General features: G+C 54.0%; 1 protein-coding gene across 2 annotated transcripts in view; it reads left to right on the forward strand.

Annotated features, from left to right (window-relative positions):
• The first annotated feature begins 2,136 nt into the window (after positions 1-2,136).
• coasy (CoA synthase) overlaps positions 2,137-17,381 on the forward strand; it is an 88,212-nt gene continuing 72,967 nt past the window's right edge. Inside the window, exons 1-2 of one of the 2 annotated variants that reach the window (XM_063037374.1) lie at positions 2,137-2,163; positions 13,137-13,816. In XM_063037374.1, coding sequence (XP_062893444.1) covers positions 13,153-13,816 — 664 coding nt within the window. In that variant the 5' untranslated portion in view covers positions 2,137-2,163; positions 13,137-13,152. Of the gene's footprint in view, positions 2,285-13,136; positions 13,817-17,381 lie in introns of both variants that reach the window. The other variant, XM_063037375.1, reaches the window with a different exon arrangement.

Raw genomic sequence — 17,381 nt, forward strand, 5'->3', positions numbered from 1 at the left:
ATCAGCCAATGCTCTAACCACGCCAGTAACTTTCCTGTAATACCAGGGGCTCTTAACCTGGTAAGCAGCCTCATGTGTGGCATCTTGTCAAAGACCTTCTGAAAGTCCAGATATACAACTGCATCTGAGGATCCATTTCATCCCCTTTATCTATCCTACTCGTAATTTCCTCAAAGAATTCCAACAGGTTCATCAGGCAGGATTTTCCCTAAAGGAAACCATGCTGACTTGAATGGAATTGAATTGACTTTATTACTTTATTACTTCACATACATGAGGAGTAAAAATCTTTATGTTACATTTCCGTCTAAATGGGCAATGTGCAATTTATAGTAATTTATAATAAATAGTATGTACAATAGGATAGTCAATATAACATAGAAATACACTGATGCAGCGTGAGTTAATCAGTCTGATGGCCTGGTGGAAGAAGCTGTCCTGGAGCCTGTTGGTCCTGGCTTTTATGCTGCGGTACCGTTTCCCAGATGGTAGCAGCTGGAACAGTTTGTGGTTGGGGGTGACTCGGGTCCCCAGTGCCTTCCACAGTGAAGACTGATGCAAAGTACAATGTCAGACCAGGTGAGTGTTGTCAGTATGTCATTTGAAAGTTGTAGTTATAAAGAAGGCAAGACAATGGCTATGCTTCATTAGGAGTTTGAAGCAATTTGGCATCTGAACAAATACACTGAAAAACTTCTATAGATGTACTGTGGAGAGCATTCTGACAGGCTGCATCACTGACTGGTATAGAGGGGCTACTGCACAGGACCAGGTGGTTGTAAATCTAGTCAGCTCCATCTTGGGTACTAGTCTACAAAGTACAGGAGATCTTGAGGAAGCGGTGTCTCAGAAAGGCAGCGTCCATTATTAAGGACCTCCAGCACCCAGGGCACCATCAGGTGGGTAGAGGCATCCGTTAGTCTTGCGAGACCATGGATCTGCGCCTGGAAAGTCTTCACTCGGCGCAGGCCTGGGCAAGGTTGTATGGAAGACCAGCAGTTGCCCATGCTGCCGGTCTCCCGTCTCCACGACACCGATGTTGTCCAAGGGAAGGGCATTAGGACCCATACAGCTTGGCACCGGTGTCGTTGCAGAGCATGTGTGGTTAAGCACCTTGCTCAAGGACACAACACGTTCCCTGGGCTGGGGCTCGAACTCACGACCTTCAGGTCGCTAGTCCAATGCCTTAACCACTTGGCCACGTGCCCAGGTGACTTCATAGAAATATACAGAATAAGAGGCATAGAAAGAGTAGACAGCCAGAGACTTCCTTTTCCCCATGGTGGAAATGCCTAATACGGGGGGCTCATAACTTTAAGGTATTTGGAGGGGTGTAATCTCAGAGGTAGTTCTTGTTGCTGTGTGTGGTAAGTGAATGGAATTCACTGCTGGGGATGGTAGTAGACGCGGGTACATTAGGGACATTTACGAGACTCGTAGACTGGAACACAGGTGAATCAGGCCAAATCTCTAGAAAGATCTCTCCTTGCCCTATCTTTTCATCCCATTTCATTCTTTAGTCCTGATCTCAGGTAGGAGAGATTCGGGAACAGTTTCTTCCGCTCTGCCATCCGATTCCTGAATGGACATTGAATTTTTGGACACCTCACTTTTTTTAAATATACAGTATTTCTGTTTTTGCACGTTTTAAAAAATCTACTCAATATACGCAATTGACTGACTTGTTTACTTATTAGTATCTTTTATTTATTATTATTATTTCTTTTTCTCTGCTGGATTATGTATTGCATTGAACTGCTGCTGGACCAGGTGAGTGTTGCAAAGCATCTCAGCGGTTCCGTGTACTTTCATTTGGGGGAGACAATGTTCTGCAGAAGACATCTGACATGTCAATGCAGCAAAAAGCGGAGTTTGTTATCACATTTAATGACAGAGTGCTTAAATAATATTTACATTAAAACAGATCCACCAAGTGAGCAACACCTCCACCTCCCTAACAACCGGCGCTCTGCGCCGGAAGTGACGAGTGATGCTCGCAGCCAATCCACGAGGAGCTCCTGCAGCGCAATAGGCACGCCCCCACCGTCCAACCAATCAGAGCAGCGGCAGTTTATCCTGGTTCTCCGGGTTAGCGTCCTTAACCACGTGACTTCCTACCCACCCCGGAAGTGACGAGCGGCGCCGGAGTCAAACCGAGCTGCGGTAGGTTTCTCCAAGCCCCGGGGTGATGGGGTGAGGGAGGTGGGCTGGACTTCGGAACCGAGCCGGTGACTCTGGAGCCCGGAGGGAGCAGTGACGAGTCTGGCGAACCGGGCTCTCGGGGGTGAGCGAGATGATCTGGGAGTCGGGGTATCGGGGTGGGTGAGATGATCTGGGAGTCGGGGTATCGGGGTGGGTGAGATGATCTGGGAGTCGGGGTATTGGGGTGGGTGAGATGATCTGGGAGTCGGGGTATCGGGGTGGGTGAGATGATCTGGGAGTCGGGGTATCGGGGTGGGCGAGATGATCTGGGAGTCGGGGTATTGGGGTGGGAGAGATGATCTGGGAGTCGGGGTATTGGGATGGGCGAGATGATCTGGGAGTCGGGATAGCGGGGTGGGCGAGATGATTTGGGAGTCGGGGTATTGGGGTGGGTGAGATGATCTGGGAGTCGGGGTTTTGGGGTGGGTGAGATGATTTGGGAGTCGGGGTATTGGGGTGGGCGAGATGATCTGGGAGTCGGGGTATTGGGATGGGTGAGATGATCTGGGAGTCGGGGTATTGGGGTGGGCGAGATGATCTGGGAGTCGGGGTATTGGGGTGGGCGAGATGATCTGGAGGTCGGGGTCTCGGGGGTGGGCGAGGTGATCTGGGAGTCGGGGTATTGGGGTGGGCGAGATGATCTGGGAGTCGGGGTATTGGGATGGGCGAGATGATCTGGGAGTCGGGGTACTGGGGTGGGCGAGATGATCTGGGAGTCGGGGTATTGGGGGTAGGCGAGATGATCTGGGAGTCGGGGTATTGGGGTGAGCTAGATGATCTGGGAGTCGGGGTATTGGGGTGGGCGATGATCTGGGAGTCGGGGTATTGGTGTGAGCGAAGGTCTGGGAGTCGGGGTCTCGGGGGTGGGCAAGATGATCTGAGAGTTGGGGTCTCGGGGGTGGGTGAGATGATCTGGGAGTCGGGGTATTGGGGTGAGCGAGATGATCTGGGAGTCGGGGTATTGGGGTGGGTGAGATGATCTGGGGTTCGGGGTCTCGGGGCTGGGCGAGATGATCTGAGAGTCGGGGTATTGGGGTGAGCGAGGTGATCTGGGAGTCGGAGTCTCGAGGGTGGGCAGGATGAGCTGGGGGTCGGGGTATTGGGATGGGCAAGATGATCTGGGAGTCGGGGTATCGGGGTGGGCAAGATGATCTGAGAGTCGGGGTATTGGGGTGGGTGAGATGATCTGGGAGTCGGGGTATTGGGATGGGCGAGATGTTCTGGGAGTCGGGGTATTGGGGTGAGCGAGGGTCTGAGAGTCAGGGTATTGGGGTGAGCGAGGGTCTGGGAGTCGGGGTATTGGGGTGGGCGAGATGATCTGGGAGTTGGGGTATTGGGATGGGCGAGATGATCTGGGAGTCGGGATATTGGGGTGGGCGAGGGTCTGGGAGTCGGGGTATTGGGGTGGGCGAGATGATCTGGGAGTTGGGGTCTCGGGGTGGGCGAGATGATCTAGGAGTCGAGGTATTGGGGTGGGTGAGATGATCTAGGAGTCGGGGTATTGGGGTGGGCGAGATGGTTTGGGAGTCGGGGTATTGGGGTGGGCGAGATGATCTGGGAGTCGGGGTATTGGGGTGGGCGAGATGATCTGGGAGTCGGGGTATTGGGGTGAGTTAGATGATTTGGGAGTCGGGGTATTGGGGTGAGTTAGATGATTTGGGAGTCGGGGTATTGGGGTGGGCGAGATGATCTAGGAGTCGGGGTATTGGGGTGGGCGAGATGATCTGGGAGTCGGGGTATTGGGGTGGGCGAGATGATCTGGGGGTCGGGGTATTGGGATGGGCGAGATGTTCTGGGAGTCGGGGTACTGGGATGGGCGAGATGTTCTGGGAGTCGGGGTCTCGGGATGGGCGAGATGTTCTGGGAGTCGGGGTATTGGGGTGGGCGATGATCTGGGAGTCGGGGTATTGGGGTGGGCGAGATGATCTGGGAGTCGGGGTATTGGGGTGGGCGAGATGATCTGGAGGTCGGGGTCTCGGGGGTGGGCGAGGTGATCTGGGAGTCGGGGTATTGGGGTGGGCGAGATGATCTGGGAGTCGGGGTATTGGGATGGGCGAGATGATCTGGGAGTCGGGGTACTGGGGTGGGCGAGATGATCTGGGAGTCGGGGTATTGGGGGTAGGCGAGATGATCTGGGAGTCGGGGTATTGGGGTGAGCTAGATGATCTGGGAGTCGGGGTATTGGGGTGGGCGATGATCTGGGAGTCGGGGTATTGGTGTGAGCGAAGGTCTGGGAGTCGGGGTCTCGGGGGTGGGCAAGATGATCTGAGAGTTGGGGTCTCGGGGGTGGGTGAGATGATCTGGGAGTCGGGGTATTGGGGTGAGCGAGATGATCTGGGAGTCGGGGTATTGGGGTGGGTGAGATGATCTGGGGTTCGGGGTCTCGGGGCTGGGCGAGATGATCTGAGAGTCGGGGTATTGGGGTGAGCGAGGTGATCTGGGAGTCGGAGTCTCGAGGGTGGGCAGGATGAGCTGGGGGTCGGGGTATTGGGATGGGCAAGATGATCTGGGAGTCGGGGTATCGGGGTGGGCAAGATGATCTGAGAGTCGGGGTATTGGGGTGGGTGAGATGATCTGGGAGTCGGGGTATTGGGATGGGCGAGATGTTCTGGGAGTCGGGGTATTGGGGTGAGCGAGGGTCTGAGAGTCAGGGTATTGGGGTGAGCGAGGGTCTGGGAGTCGGGGTATTGGGGTGGGCGAGATGATCTGGGAGTTGGGGTATTGGGATGGGCGAGATGATCTGGGAGTCGGGATATTGGGGTGGGCGAGGGTCTGGGAGTCGGGGTATTGGGGTGGGCGAGATGATCTGGGAGTTGGGGTCTCGGGGTGGGCGAGATGATCTAGGAGTCGAGGTATTGGGGTGGGTGAGATGATCTAGGAGTCGGGGTATTGGGGTGGGCGAGATGGTTTGGGAGTCGGGGTATTGGGGTGGGCGAGATGATCTGGGAGTCGGGGTATTGGGGTGGGCGAGATGATCTGGGAGTCGGGGTATTGGGGTGAGTTAGATGATTTGGGAGTCGGGGTATTGGGGTGAGTTAGATGATTTGGGAGTCGGGGTATTGGGGTGGGCGAGATGATCTAGGAGTCGGGGTATTGGGGTGGGCGAGATGATCTGGGAGTCGGGGTATTGGGGTGGGCGAGATGATCTGGGGGTCGGGGTATTGGGATGGGCGAGATGTTCTGGGAGTCGGGGTACTGGGATGGGCGAGATGTTCTGGGAGTCGGGGTCTCGGGATGGGCGAGATGTTCTGGGAGTCGGGGTATTGGGGTGGGCGATGATCTGGGAGTCGGGGTATTGGGGTGGGTGAGATGATCTGGGAGTCGGGGTGTTGGGGTGGGCAAGATGATCTGGGAGTCGGGGTATTGGGGTGGGCGATGATCTGGGAGTCGGGGTATTGGGGTGGGTGAGATGATCAGGGAGTTGGGGTCTCGGGGTTGAACGAGATGATCTGGGAGTCGGGGTATTGGGCTGAGCGAGATGTTCTGGGAGTCGGGGTATTGGGGTGGGTGAGATGATCTGGGAGTCGGGGTATTGGGGTGGGCGAGATGATCTGGGGGTCGGGGTATTGGGGTGGGTGAGATGATCTGGGAGTCGGGTTATTGGGGTGGGCGAGATGATCTGGGAGTCGGGGTATTGGGGTGGGTGAGATGATCAGGGAGTCGGGGTCTCGGGGTTGAACGAGATGATCTGGGAGTCGGGGTATTGGGGTGAGCGAGATGATCTGGGAGTCGGGGTATCAGGGTGGGTGAGATGATCTGGGAGTCGGGGTATTGGGGTGGGTGAGATGATCTGGGAGTCGGGGTATTGGGGTGGGTGAGATGATCTGGGAGTCGGGGTATCGGGGTGGACGAGATGATCTGGGAGTCGGGGTATTGGGGTGGGCGAGATGATCTGGGAGTCGGGGTATTGGGATGGGCGAGATGATCTGGGAGTCGGGGTATTGGGGTGGGCGAGATGATCTGGGAGTCGGGGTATTGGGGTGGGCGAGATGATCTGGAGGTCGGGGTCTCGGGGGTGGGCGAGATGATCTGGGAGTCGGGGTATTGGGGTGGGCGAGATGATCTGGAGGTCGGGGTCTCGGGGGTGGGTGAGATGAACTGGGAGTCGGGGTATTGGGGTGGGCGATGATCTGGGAGTCGGGGTATTGGGGTGGGCGAGGTGATCTGGGAGTCGGGGTATTGGGGTGGGCGAGATGATCTGGGAGTCGGGGTATTGGGATGGGCGAGATGATCTGGGAGTCGGGGTACTGGGGTGGGCGAGATGATCTGGGAGTCGGGGTATTGGGGGTAGGCGAGATGATCTGGGAGTCGGGGTATTGGGGTGAGCTAGATGATCTGGGAGTCGGGGTATTGGGGTGGGCGATGATCTGGGAGTCGGGGTATTGGTGTGAGTGAAGGTCTGGGAGTCGGGGTCTTGGGGGTGGGCAAGATGATCTGAGAGTTGGGGTCTCGGGGGTGGGTGAGATGATCTGGGAGTCGGGGTATTGGGGTGGGCGAGGGTCTGGGAGTCGGGGTATTGGGATGGGCGAGATTATCTGGGAGTCGGGATATTGGGGTGGGCGAGGGTCTGGGAGTCGGGGTATTGGGGTGGGCGAGATGATCTGGGAGTTGGGGTCTCGGGGTGGGCGAGATGATCTAGGAGTCGAGGTATTGGGGTGGGTGAGATGATCTAGGAGTCGGGGTATTGGGGTGGGCGAGATGATTTGGGAGTCGGGGTATTGGGGTGGGCGAGATGATCTGGGAGTCGGGGTATTGGGGTGGGCGAGATGATCTGGGAGTCGGGGTATTGGGGTGAGTTAGATGATTTGGGAGTCGGGGTATTGGGGTGGGCGAGATGATCTAGGAGTCGGGGTATTGGGGTGGGCGAGATGATCTGGGAGTCGGGGTATTGGGGTGGGCGAGATGATCTGGGGGTCGGGGTATTGGGATGGGCGAGATGTTCTGGGAGTCGGGGTACTGGGATGGGCGAGATGTTCTGGGAGTCGGGGTCTCGGGATGGGCGAGATGTTCTGGGAGTCGGGGTATTGGGGTGGGCGATGATCTGGGAGTCGGGGTATTGGGGTGGGTGAGATGATCTGGGAGTCGGGGTGTTGGGGTGGGCAAGATGATCTGGGAGTCGGGGTATTGGGGTGGGCGATGATCTGGGAGTCGGGGTATTGGGGTGGGTGAGATGATCAGGGAGTTGGGGTCTCGGGGTTGAACGAGATGATCTGGGAGTCGAGGTATTGGGCTGAGCGAGATGTTCTGGGAGTCGGGGTATTGGGGTGGGTGAGATGATCTGGGAGTCGGGGTATTGGGGTGGGCGAGATGATCTGGGGGTCGGGGTATTGGGGTGGGTGAGATGATCTGGGAGTCGGGTTATTGGGGTGGGCGAGATGATCTGGGAGTCGGGGTATTGGGGTGGGTGAGATGATCAGGGAGTTGGGGTCTTGGGGTTGAACGAGATGATCTGGGAGTCGGGGTATTGGGGTGAGCGAGATGATCTGGGAGTCGGGGTATCAGGGTGGGTGAGATGATCTGGGAGTCGGGGTATTGGGGTGGGTGAGATGATCTGGGAGTCGGGGTATTGGGGTGGGTGAGATGATCTGGGAGTCGGGGTATCGGGGTGGGCGAGATGATCTGGGAGTCGGGGTATTGGGGTGGGCGAGATGATCTGGGAGTCGGGGTATTGGGATGGGCGAGATGATCTGGGAGTCGGGGTATTGGGGTGGGCGAGATGATCTGGGAGTCGGGGTATTGGGGTGGGCGAGATGATCTGGAGGTCGGGGTCTCGGGGGTGGGCGAGATGATCTGGGAGTCGGGGTATTGGGGTGGGCGAGATGATCTGGAGGTCTGGGTCTCGGGGGTGGGCGAGATGAACTGGGAGTCGGGGTATTGGGGTGGGCGATGATCTGGGAGTCGGGGTATTGGGGTGGGCGAGATGATCTGGGAGTCGGGGTATTGGGGTGGGCGAGATGATCTGGGAGTCGGGGTATTGGGATGGGCGAGATGATCTGGGAGTCGGGGTACTGGGGTGGGCGAGATGATCTGGGAGTCGGGGTATTGGGGGTAGGCGAGATGATCTGGGAGTCGGGGTATTGGGGTGGGCGATGATCTGGGAGTCGGGGTATTGGTGTGAGCGAAGGTCTGGGAGTCGGGGTCTTGGGGGTGGGCAAGATGATCTGAGAGTTGGGGTCTCGGGGGTGGGTGAGATGATCTGGGAGTCGGGGTATTGGGGTGAGCGAGGTGATCTAGGAGTCGGGGTATTGGGGTGAGCGAGATGATCTGGGAGTCGGAGTATTGGGGTGGGCGAGATGATCTGGGGTTCGGGGTCTCGGGGGTGGGCGAGATGATCTGGGAGTCGGGGTATTGGGGTGAGTTAGATGATTTGGGAGTCGGGGTATTGGGGTGAGCGAGATGATCTGGGAGTCGGGGTCTTGGGGGTGGGCGAGATGATCTGAGAGTCGGGGTATTGGGGTGAGTTAGATGATCTGGGAGTCGGGGTATTGGGGTGGGTGAGATGATCTGGGGTTCGGGGTCTCGGGGGTGGGCGAGATGATCTGGGAGTCGGGGTATTGGGGTGAGCGAGGTTATCTGGGAGTCGGAGTCTCGAGGGTGGGCAGGATGAGCTGGGGGTCGGGGTATTGGGATGGGCAAGATGATCTGGGAGTCGGGGTATTGGGGTGGGTGAGATGATCTGGGAGTCGGGGTATTGGGATGGGCGAGATGATCTGGGAGTCGGGGTATTGGGGTGAGCGAGGGTCTGAGAGTCAGGGTATTGGGGTGAGCGAGGGTCTGGGAGTCGGGGTATTGGGGTGGGCGAGATGATCTGGGAGTCGGGGTATTGGGATGGGCGAGATGATCTGGGAGTCGGGATATTGGGGTGGGCGAGGGTCTGGGAGTCGGGGTATTAGGGTGGGCGAGATGATCTGGGAGTCGGGGTATTGGGGTGGGCGAGATGATCTAGGAGTCGGGGTATTGGGGTGGGCGAGATGATCTGGGAGTCGGGGTATTGGGGTGGGCGAGATGATCTGGGAGTCGGGGTATTGGGGTGAGTTAGATGATTTGGGAGTCGGGGTATTGGGGTGGGCGAGATGATCTAGGAGTCGGGGTATTGGGGTGGGCGAGATGATCTGGGAGTCGGGGTATTGGGGTGGGCGAGATGATCTGGGGGTCGGGGTATTGGGATGGGCGAGATGTTCTGGGAGTCGGGGTACTGGGATGGGCGAGATGTTCTGGGAGTCGGGGTCTCGGGATGGGCGAGATGTTCTGGGAGTCGGGGTATTGGGGTGGGCGATGATCTGGGAGTCAGGGTATTGGGGTGGGTGAGATGATCTGGGAGTCGGGGTGTTGGGGTGGGCAAGATGATCTGGGAGTCGGGGTATTGGGGTGGGCGATGATCTGGGAGTCGGGGTATTGGTGTGGGTGAGATGATCAGGGAGTTGGGGTCTCGGGGTTGAACGAGATGATCTGGGAGTCGGGGTATTGGGGTGGGCGAGATGATCTGGGGGTCGGGGTATTGGGGTGGGTGAGATGATCTGGGAGTCGGGTTATTGGGGTGGGCGAGATGATCTGGGAGTCAGGGTATTGGGGTGGGTGAGATGATCAGGGAGTTGGGGTCTCGGGGTTGAACGAGATGATCTGGGAGTCGGGGTATTGGGGTGAGCGAGATGTTCTGGGAGTCGGGGTCTCGAGGGTGGGTCAGATGATCTGGGGGTCGGGGTATTGGGATGGGCGAGATGTTCTGGGAGTAGGGGTCTCGGGGTGGGCGATGATCTGGGAGTCGGGGTATTGGGGTGAGCGATGATCTGGGAGTCGGGGTATTGGGGTGGGCGAGATGTTCTGGGATTCGGGGTCTCGGGGTGGGCAAGATGATCTGGGGGTGGGGTATTGGGATGGGTGAGATGTTCTGGGAGTCGGGGTCTCGGGGTGGGTGAGATGATCTGGGAGTCGGAGTATTGGCGTGGGTGAGGGTCTGAGGGAGGGTGAGGTGAGTCAAGGCAGTGGGGTCTTGCGGCGTTGAACGTAAATTTATTATCGAGTCACCACATGCAACCCCAAGATTCATTTTCCTGCGGTTAAACTCAGCAAATCTATGGAGCCAAGTCAGTGACCGATCAGTCAGAGGACAGCAAACTCCGCACATGCAAATACAAATAAATAGCAGTAAATAATGGGAACGGGAACTAACAAGATATGGAGTCCATAAAGTAAAATCATTGGTTGTAAGAACATCACAATCGATGACTGTAGCTATCCTCTTTGGTTGAAGAGCCTGGTGGTTGAGGGGTTGTGACTGTTCTTGAGCCTGGTGGTGCGAGTCCTGAGGCTCCTGCGCCTTCTTGATGGCAGCAGCGAGAAAAGAGCCTGGCCTGGGTGGTGAGGATCGCTGATGATACTGGGCGCGAGGCTGTCGGTAGCCGGGGGGTGGGAGCTGTAAGGGAGGCAGCAGATGAGAGGGAATGTGCAGGTCGATGATTCGGGAGTCTGGGTACCGTGGTGTGGGGAGAGGTGAGGGCCTGGGGGTGGTGGGGTATTGGGGTGGGTAAGGCACTGGGGGTAGTGGAGTGCCAGGGTGGGTGAGGCACTGGGGGTAGCAGGGTGCTGGGGTGGGCAAGATGATTCAGGAGTCTGGGTGTGGGACAGGCAAGGGTCTGGGGTCAGCGGGAGGTGGGCTGTGAGCTGAGAAGAGTAACCACGAGGAAATCTGCAGATGCTGGAATTTCAAGCAACACACATCAAAGTTGCTGGTGAACGCAGCAGGCCAGGCAGCATCTCTAGGAAGAGGTGCAGTCGACGTTTCGGGCCGAGACCCTTCGTCAGGACTAACTGAAAGAAGAGCTAGTGAGAGATTTGGGAGGGGGAGGGGGAGATCCGAAATGATAGGGGAAGACAGGAGGGGGAGGGATGGAGTCAAGAGCTGGACAGGTGGTTGGCAAAAGGGATATGAGAGGATCATGGGACAGGAGGCCCAGGGAGAAGGAAAAGGGCCCACACTCAGGTTGGAGGAACAACACCTTATATTCCTTCTGGGTAGCCTCCAACCTGATGGCATGAACATTGACTTCTCTAACTTCCGTTAATGCCCCACCTCCCCCTCGTACCCCATCCGTTATTTATTTATATACACACATTCTTTCTCTCTCTCTCCTTTTTCTCCCTCTGTCCCTCTGACTATACCCCTTGCCCATCCTCTGGGTCCCCCCCCCCCTTTTCTTTCTCCCTGGGCCTCCTGTCCCATGATCTCTCATATCCCTTTTGCCAATCACCTGTCCAGCTCTTGGCTCCATCCCTCCCCCTCCTGTCTTCTATCATTTCAGATCTTCCCCTCCCACTTTCAAATCTCTTACTAGTTCTTCTTTCAGTTAGTCCTGACGAAGGGTCTCAGCCCGAAACGTCGACTGTACCTCTTCCTAGAGATGCTGCCTGGCTTGCTGCGTTCACCAGCAACTTTGATGTGTGGAGCTGAGAAGAGGATGCTTTAGGGGAGATCTCAGAGGGTCCTGGGGAGAGGTCAGAGGCAGGTTGTTTTCACTGAGAGTAGTGGGCACAGGAACGTCCTGCAGGAGTGGTGGTCGAGGCAGATAGATTCAGGGCATTTACGATGAGTAGTCGTGCCTGGGCCTGGAGTAGTCGTGCAAGGAGCAACACAAATTGAAAACCTGCTCGAGAGACCCAGATCTGAATTGTTAACTGTTTCTTTTTCCGCAGGCACTGCCTGGCAGCTGAGTGTCCCAGCATTTTCTGTCTCCTTTCCCAGTCCAAAATCTGCATGCTTTTCATACTACAGTATATTTTTCTTCGATTATGGCCCAACTTGGTAAAACTTTAGCAGGTACAGCTGGAGGTTTCTGTTACTGCATCGAAGGAAGGATATAATTGCACCATAAGACATTAAGACAAAGGAGCAGAAGTCAGCCATTCGGCCCATCGAGTCTGCTCCGCCATTTTATCATGAGCTGATCCATTCTCCCATTTAGTCCCACTCCCCCGCCTTCTCACCATAACCTTTGATGCCCTGGCTACTCAGATACCTATCAATCTCTGCCTTAAATACACCCAGTGACTTGGCCTCCACTGCCGCCCGTGGCAACAAATTCCATAGATTCAGCACCCTCCGGCTAAAAAAATTTCTTCGCGTCTCTGTTCTGAATGGACGCCCTTCAATCCTTAAGTCATGCCCTCTCGTACTAGACTCCCCCCATCATGGGAAACAACTTTGCCACATGAGATCTCACAAAAGAAATTCACCAGGAATTTGCCTGGGGTGGTGGAGGTTGCCCGCTGTCCCCTTTGCCCTCTGTGGGGGACTGCGGAGCCCGCCTGGGAGAGGGCACTCCCGTCATAAGCAGAGACTAGGGAGGCGGAGTTTGGTGTCATTAGAGTGACACAGACGTTATCTAGTATGTCTTGGTGTGAGTGCATTGCCTATGTGTTATTTTGTGTGTGTGTGTGTGTGTGTGTATAACACAACACACACACACACAATTATGAGGGTAAATGCAAGCAGGCTTCTTCCGCTGGGACTCCGACTAGAGGTCATGGGCTAAGGGTGAAAGGTGAAATGTTTAAGGGGAACATGCGGGGGGAACCTCTTCATTCAGAGGGTCGTGAGCTGTCAGTGCAAGTGATACATGCAACCTTGATTTCAATGCTTAAGGGGTACATGGATGGTAGGGGTATGGAGGTCTATGGTCCTGGTCCAGATCGATGGGAGTAGGCAGTTTAAATGGTTCTGGCATGGACTAAATGGGCTGAAGGGCCTGTCTGTAGTGTACTTCTCTATGACGTGCACTACACACACAGCCCACATATACACACAAAACAATAAGGCCAACACTACTGATGATTGCTGCAAAAGAAAAAGCTGTCTTTGCTCATTATGTATGCCGTTGGAGTTAAAAAGGAAACTTTTCACACTGCAAACTAATGATAATCTTATCGTTGCCTTTCAGGTATCAGCCGGACCTGATGGCGGTGTTTAGGTCAGGAATACTGGTTTTAACGTCCTCTCTTCACCTTATTCCGTCGCGCCTAGCTCCAGTCTTGGCAGCGGCTGCTAAAATCGTGCAGAAGATACTCTACGTTCACTTGCACCCCGGTTTGGGACTTGCGGGCAACTGCGTTCAGCCCACCCCGGCTTACGTTCCAGCAAACCGGGAAGTGTCTCAGATACTGACTCATCTGTATGCGAAAAGTTTAAACGTTTGCGGTTGCCTGGATGTCAGGGTCATTCTTTCAAACGTCAAAAACCTCTGCTCGACTCAGCAACCCTTTTCGTCGGTGCAAACATTGTCTGAACCACCAGAGGTGGTCCTCACAGACTATCGCATCACAGATTCGAATCAGTCTAGTCTAGTTACACAGTGTCTGGAAAAGTATATTCTTGCCTGCTACACCTGCAGACCCAACTTGCAGTCCATATTTTTGCCATCTGGGGGTGACGATGCGGAGAATTCCTGCCCTGACGCGAATGATCCGGGTCTGAGTGAAGGTTTCCCACCTTACGGTGACGTTGTGCTTGGAGGCACTTTTGACAGGCTCCACTCTGCTCACAAGATCCTCCTCAGTGTATCGTGTCTTCTGGCGAGAAAGCGTCTGTTAATTGGAGTGGCGGATGGAGAACTACTTAGTAGTGAGTGTTAACGTTCAATTCAGTGTCGTCTGGCCCTTTGTTAAACTGTGGGGGTTCACCGCGTGTCCTGTTGGTGGGGGACAACGTCAGTAGTCTAATCAGAATCGGGTGTAATATCGTGAAATCTGTTAACTTTGCAGCAGCAATACATGATAAGTCATAGTCATACTTTATTGATCCCGGGGGAAATTGGTTTTCGTTACAGTTGCACCATAAATAATTAAATAGTAATAAAACCATAAATAGTTAAATAGTAATATGTAAATTATGTCAGGAAATAAGTCCAGGACCAGCCTGTTGGCTCAGGGTGTCTGACCCTCCAAGGGAGGAGTTGTAAAGTTTGATGTCCACAGGCAGGAATGACTTCCTATGACGCTCTGTGTTGCATCTCGGTGGAATGAGTCTCTGGCTGAATGTACTCCTGTGCCCACCCAGTACATTATGTAGTGGATGGGAGACATTGTCCAAGATAGCATGCAACTTAGACAGCATCCTCTTTTCAGACACCACCGTCAGAGAGTCCAGTTCCATCCCCACAACATCACTGGCCTTACGAATGAGTTTGTTGATTCTGTTGGTGTCTGCTGCCCCAGCACACAACAGCAAACATGATAGCACTGGCCACCACAGACTCGTAGAACATCCTCAGCATCGTCCGGCAGATGTTAAAGGACCTCAGTCTCCTCAGGAAATAGAGACGGCTCTGACCCTTCTTGTAGACAGCATCAGTGTTCTTTGACCAGTCCAGTTTATTGTCAATTCGTATCCCCAGGTATTTGTAATCCTCCACCATGTCCACACTGACCCCCTGGGTGGAAACAGGGGTCACCGGTACCTTAGCTCTCCTCAGGTCTACCACCAGCTCCTTAGTCTTTTTCACATTAAGCTGCAGATAATTCTGCTCACACCGTGTGACAAAGTTTCCTACCGTAGCCCTGTACTCAGCCTCATCTCCCTTGCTGATGCATGCAGTCAATAATAGAGAGAAAAAGGAAACTGTGAATACAATGAATATACGTACATTAAATAGTTAACTTGGAAAATTTGAGCAAAAAAGTGAGAAAAAAGTACCGAGGTAGTGTTCACGGGTTCAATGTCAATTCAGAAATCAGATGGCAGAGGGGAAGAAGCTGTTCCTGAATCGTTGAGTGTGTGTCTTCAGGCTCCTGTACCTCCTCCCTGATGGCAGAGGGGAAGAAGCTGTTGCTGAATCGTTGAGTGTGTGCCTTCAGACTCCTGTACCTCCTCCCTGATGGCAGAGGGGAAGAAGCTGTTGCTGAATCGTTGAGTGTGTGCCTTCAGACTCCTGTACTTCCTCCCTGATGGCAGAGGAGAAGAAGCTGTTCCTGAATCGTTGAGTGTGTGTCTTCAGGCTCCTGTACCTCCTCCCTGATGGCAGAGGGGAAGAAGCTGTTCCTGAATCGCTGAGTGTGTGTCATCAGACTCCTGTACCTCCTCCCTGATGGCAGAGGGGAAGAAGCTGTTCCTGAATCGTTGAGTGTGGGTCTTCAGGCTCCTGTACCTCCTCCCTGATGGCAGAGGGGAAGAAGCTGTTCCTGAATCGTTGAGTGTGTGTCTTCAGGCTCCTGTACATACTCCCTGATGGCAGAGGGGAAGAAGCTGTTCCTGAATCGTTGAGTGTGTGTCTTCAGGCTCCTGTACCTCCTCCCTGATGGCAGAGGGGAAGAAGCTGTTCCTGAATCGCTGAGTGTGTGTCTTCAGGCTCCTGTACTTCTTCCATGATGGTAGCAGTGAGAAGGGGGCATGCCCTGGGTGATGGGGGTCCTTACTGATGGATGCCGCCACTTTGGAGCATTGCTCCATGACGATGTCCTGGACGCTGGGGAGGTGGGTGCCCATGACCCCACCCCATGCCAGAATGCTCTCCTCGGTACATTTGTTAAAGTTTTTCAGTGTTTTAGTTGACAAACCAAATCTCCTCAGACTCCTAATGAAATACAGCTGCTGCCTTGCCACCTTTATGACTGCATCGATATGTTGGGTCCAGGTTCAGTCCTCAGAGATCTTTGTATCTGCAAAGTTTCATCAAATTCACTGTCGCGGCCCTCCACTGATAATACTCTCCACTTCTTCCTGGTGGCGTAGCGGTTAGCCCAACGCCTTACAGTGCCAGCGACCCAGGTTCGATTTACGCTGCTGCTTGTGAGGACCTTGCAGGGTCTCCCCGGGTTCTCCGGTTTCCTGTACCAGTCCGGAGGCGTACCAGTTGGTAAATTGTCCCGTAATTAGGCTCAGATTAAATCGGGGGTGGGGGGGATTGCTGGGCGGCGCAGCTCAAAGGGGCCGGCAGGTCCTTCTCCATGTTGTATCTCAAATAAATCAAAAACAAAATTAAAACAGGTCCTTCTCCATGTTGTATCTCAAATGAATCAAAAACAAAATTAAAACAGGTCCTATTCTGTGTTGTATCTCAAATAAATCAAGAACAAAATTAAAACAGGTCCTATTCCATGTTGTATCTCAAATAAATCAAGAACAAAATTAAACCAGACACACAAATTGACGAATTAAAAACGGCCTTTTCATCGTGTCTGAAGACTTCACCTCTTACCGAGGCTAACAGTGTGGCCCATAGGTGCCAGGTTTGTCTGGTGTCCTCTTTGAATACGAATATACTATCTACCTTTCTCCAGTTAGACGAACCATGTTTGAGAAGAATTAGAAAATTAATGCAGTGATTTTCCCCTCCCCTGAGCAGCCTAGGTCCTGAGCAACTTTCTGTAAGAACTTCATTGGGTGTCTGTGTTCATCGTTGGAGTTTAGAGCACACAGCTTATTCTGCCTTCAATCGAGAGTTTTACCCATTTTCTTAAGCTAGACACATAAATAACTCCAGTCCCCGCGTGGCTGCAGTTTGAAGGCGGTTTTATTATTCACCAACGTCTTACAGTACACAAGGAGCCAATGTAGGAAGGTAGTACTTCTCAGCTTTCCAACGAAAGGCAGATTCAAATATTGATTGAAATTCCTCCGACTTCCAACACGCACTTCTCTAATGAACCAACGATATAAAATGGCCACTCTGACGACGAAAGCCAATTGCTTAGCAATGCAAGAATGAGCGATCAATAACAGCTGTGAACCCTGTAAGATCCAGTAATTCGAAATAAAACAATCAGGAAAGACATAACATAGTAGTTATGGATAACCTGACACGGGCTGTGGTGGGCCTTGTGTATCTTTCTTCCAGGATTTCTTTCCCGGGATTGAAATGCCTAACGCAAGAGGTGAGGGGCTTTTTCACACGGAGTGTTGGGCACTGCCAGGGCTGGTTGTGGTGGCAAATACGACAGGGGCATGAAGAGTGCCTCGGACAGACAGATGAATGTGCTGAGAATGTAGGGATGTGGACCTTGTGTATCCAGTTGCTAGTTTGGTGCAAGATCATGGGCTGTATGAATTTGTGTGGCAAGAGGGCATATAGGAGCGAGATAGATCAGCTGGTTGAGTGATAAGGCAGCTGCAACCTTGCACTCAACATCAGCAAGACCAAAGTGCTGATTCTGGACTTCAGGAGGGATAAGACAAGGGTACACATAGAGGG

The sequence above is a fragment of the Mobula hypostoma genome, chromosome X1 (assembly GCF_963921235.1).
Source record: "Mobula hypostoma chromosome X1, sMobHyp1.1, whole genome shotgun sequence".
Lineage (NCBI taxonomy): Eukaryota > Metazoa > Chordata > Chondrichthyes > Myliobatiformes > Myliobatidae > Mobula > Mobula hypostoma.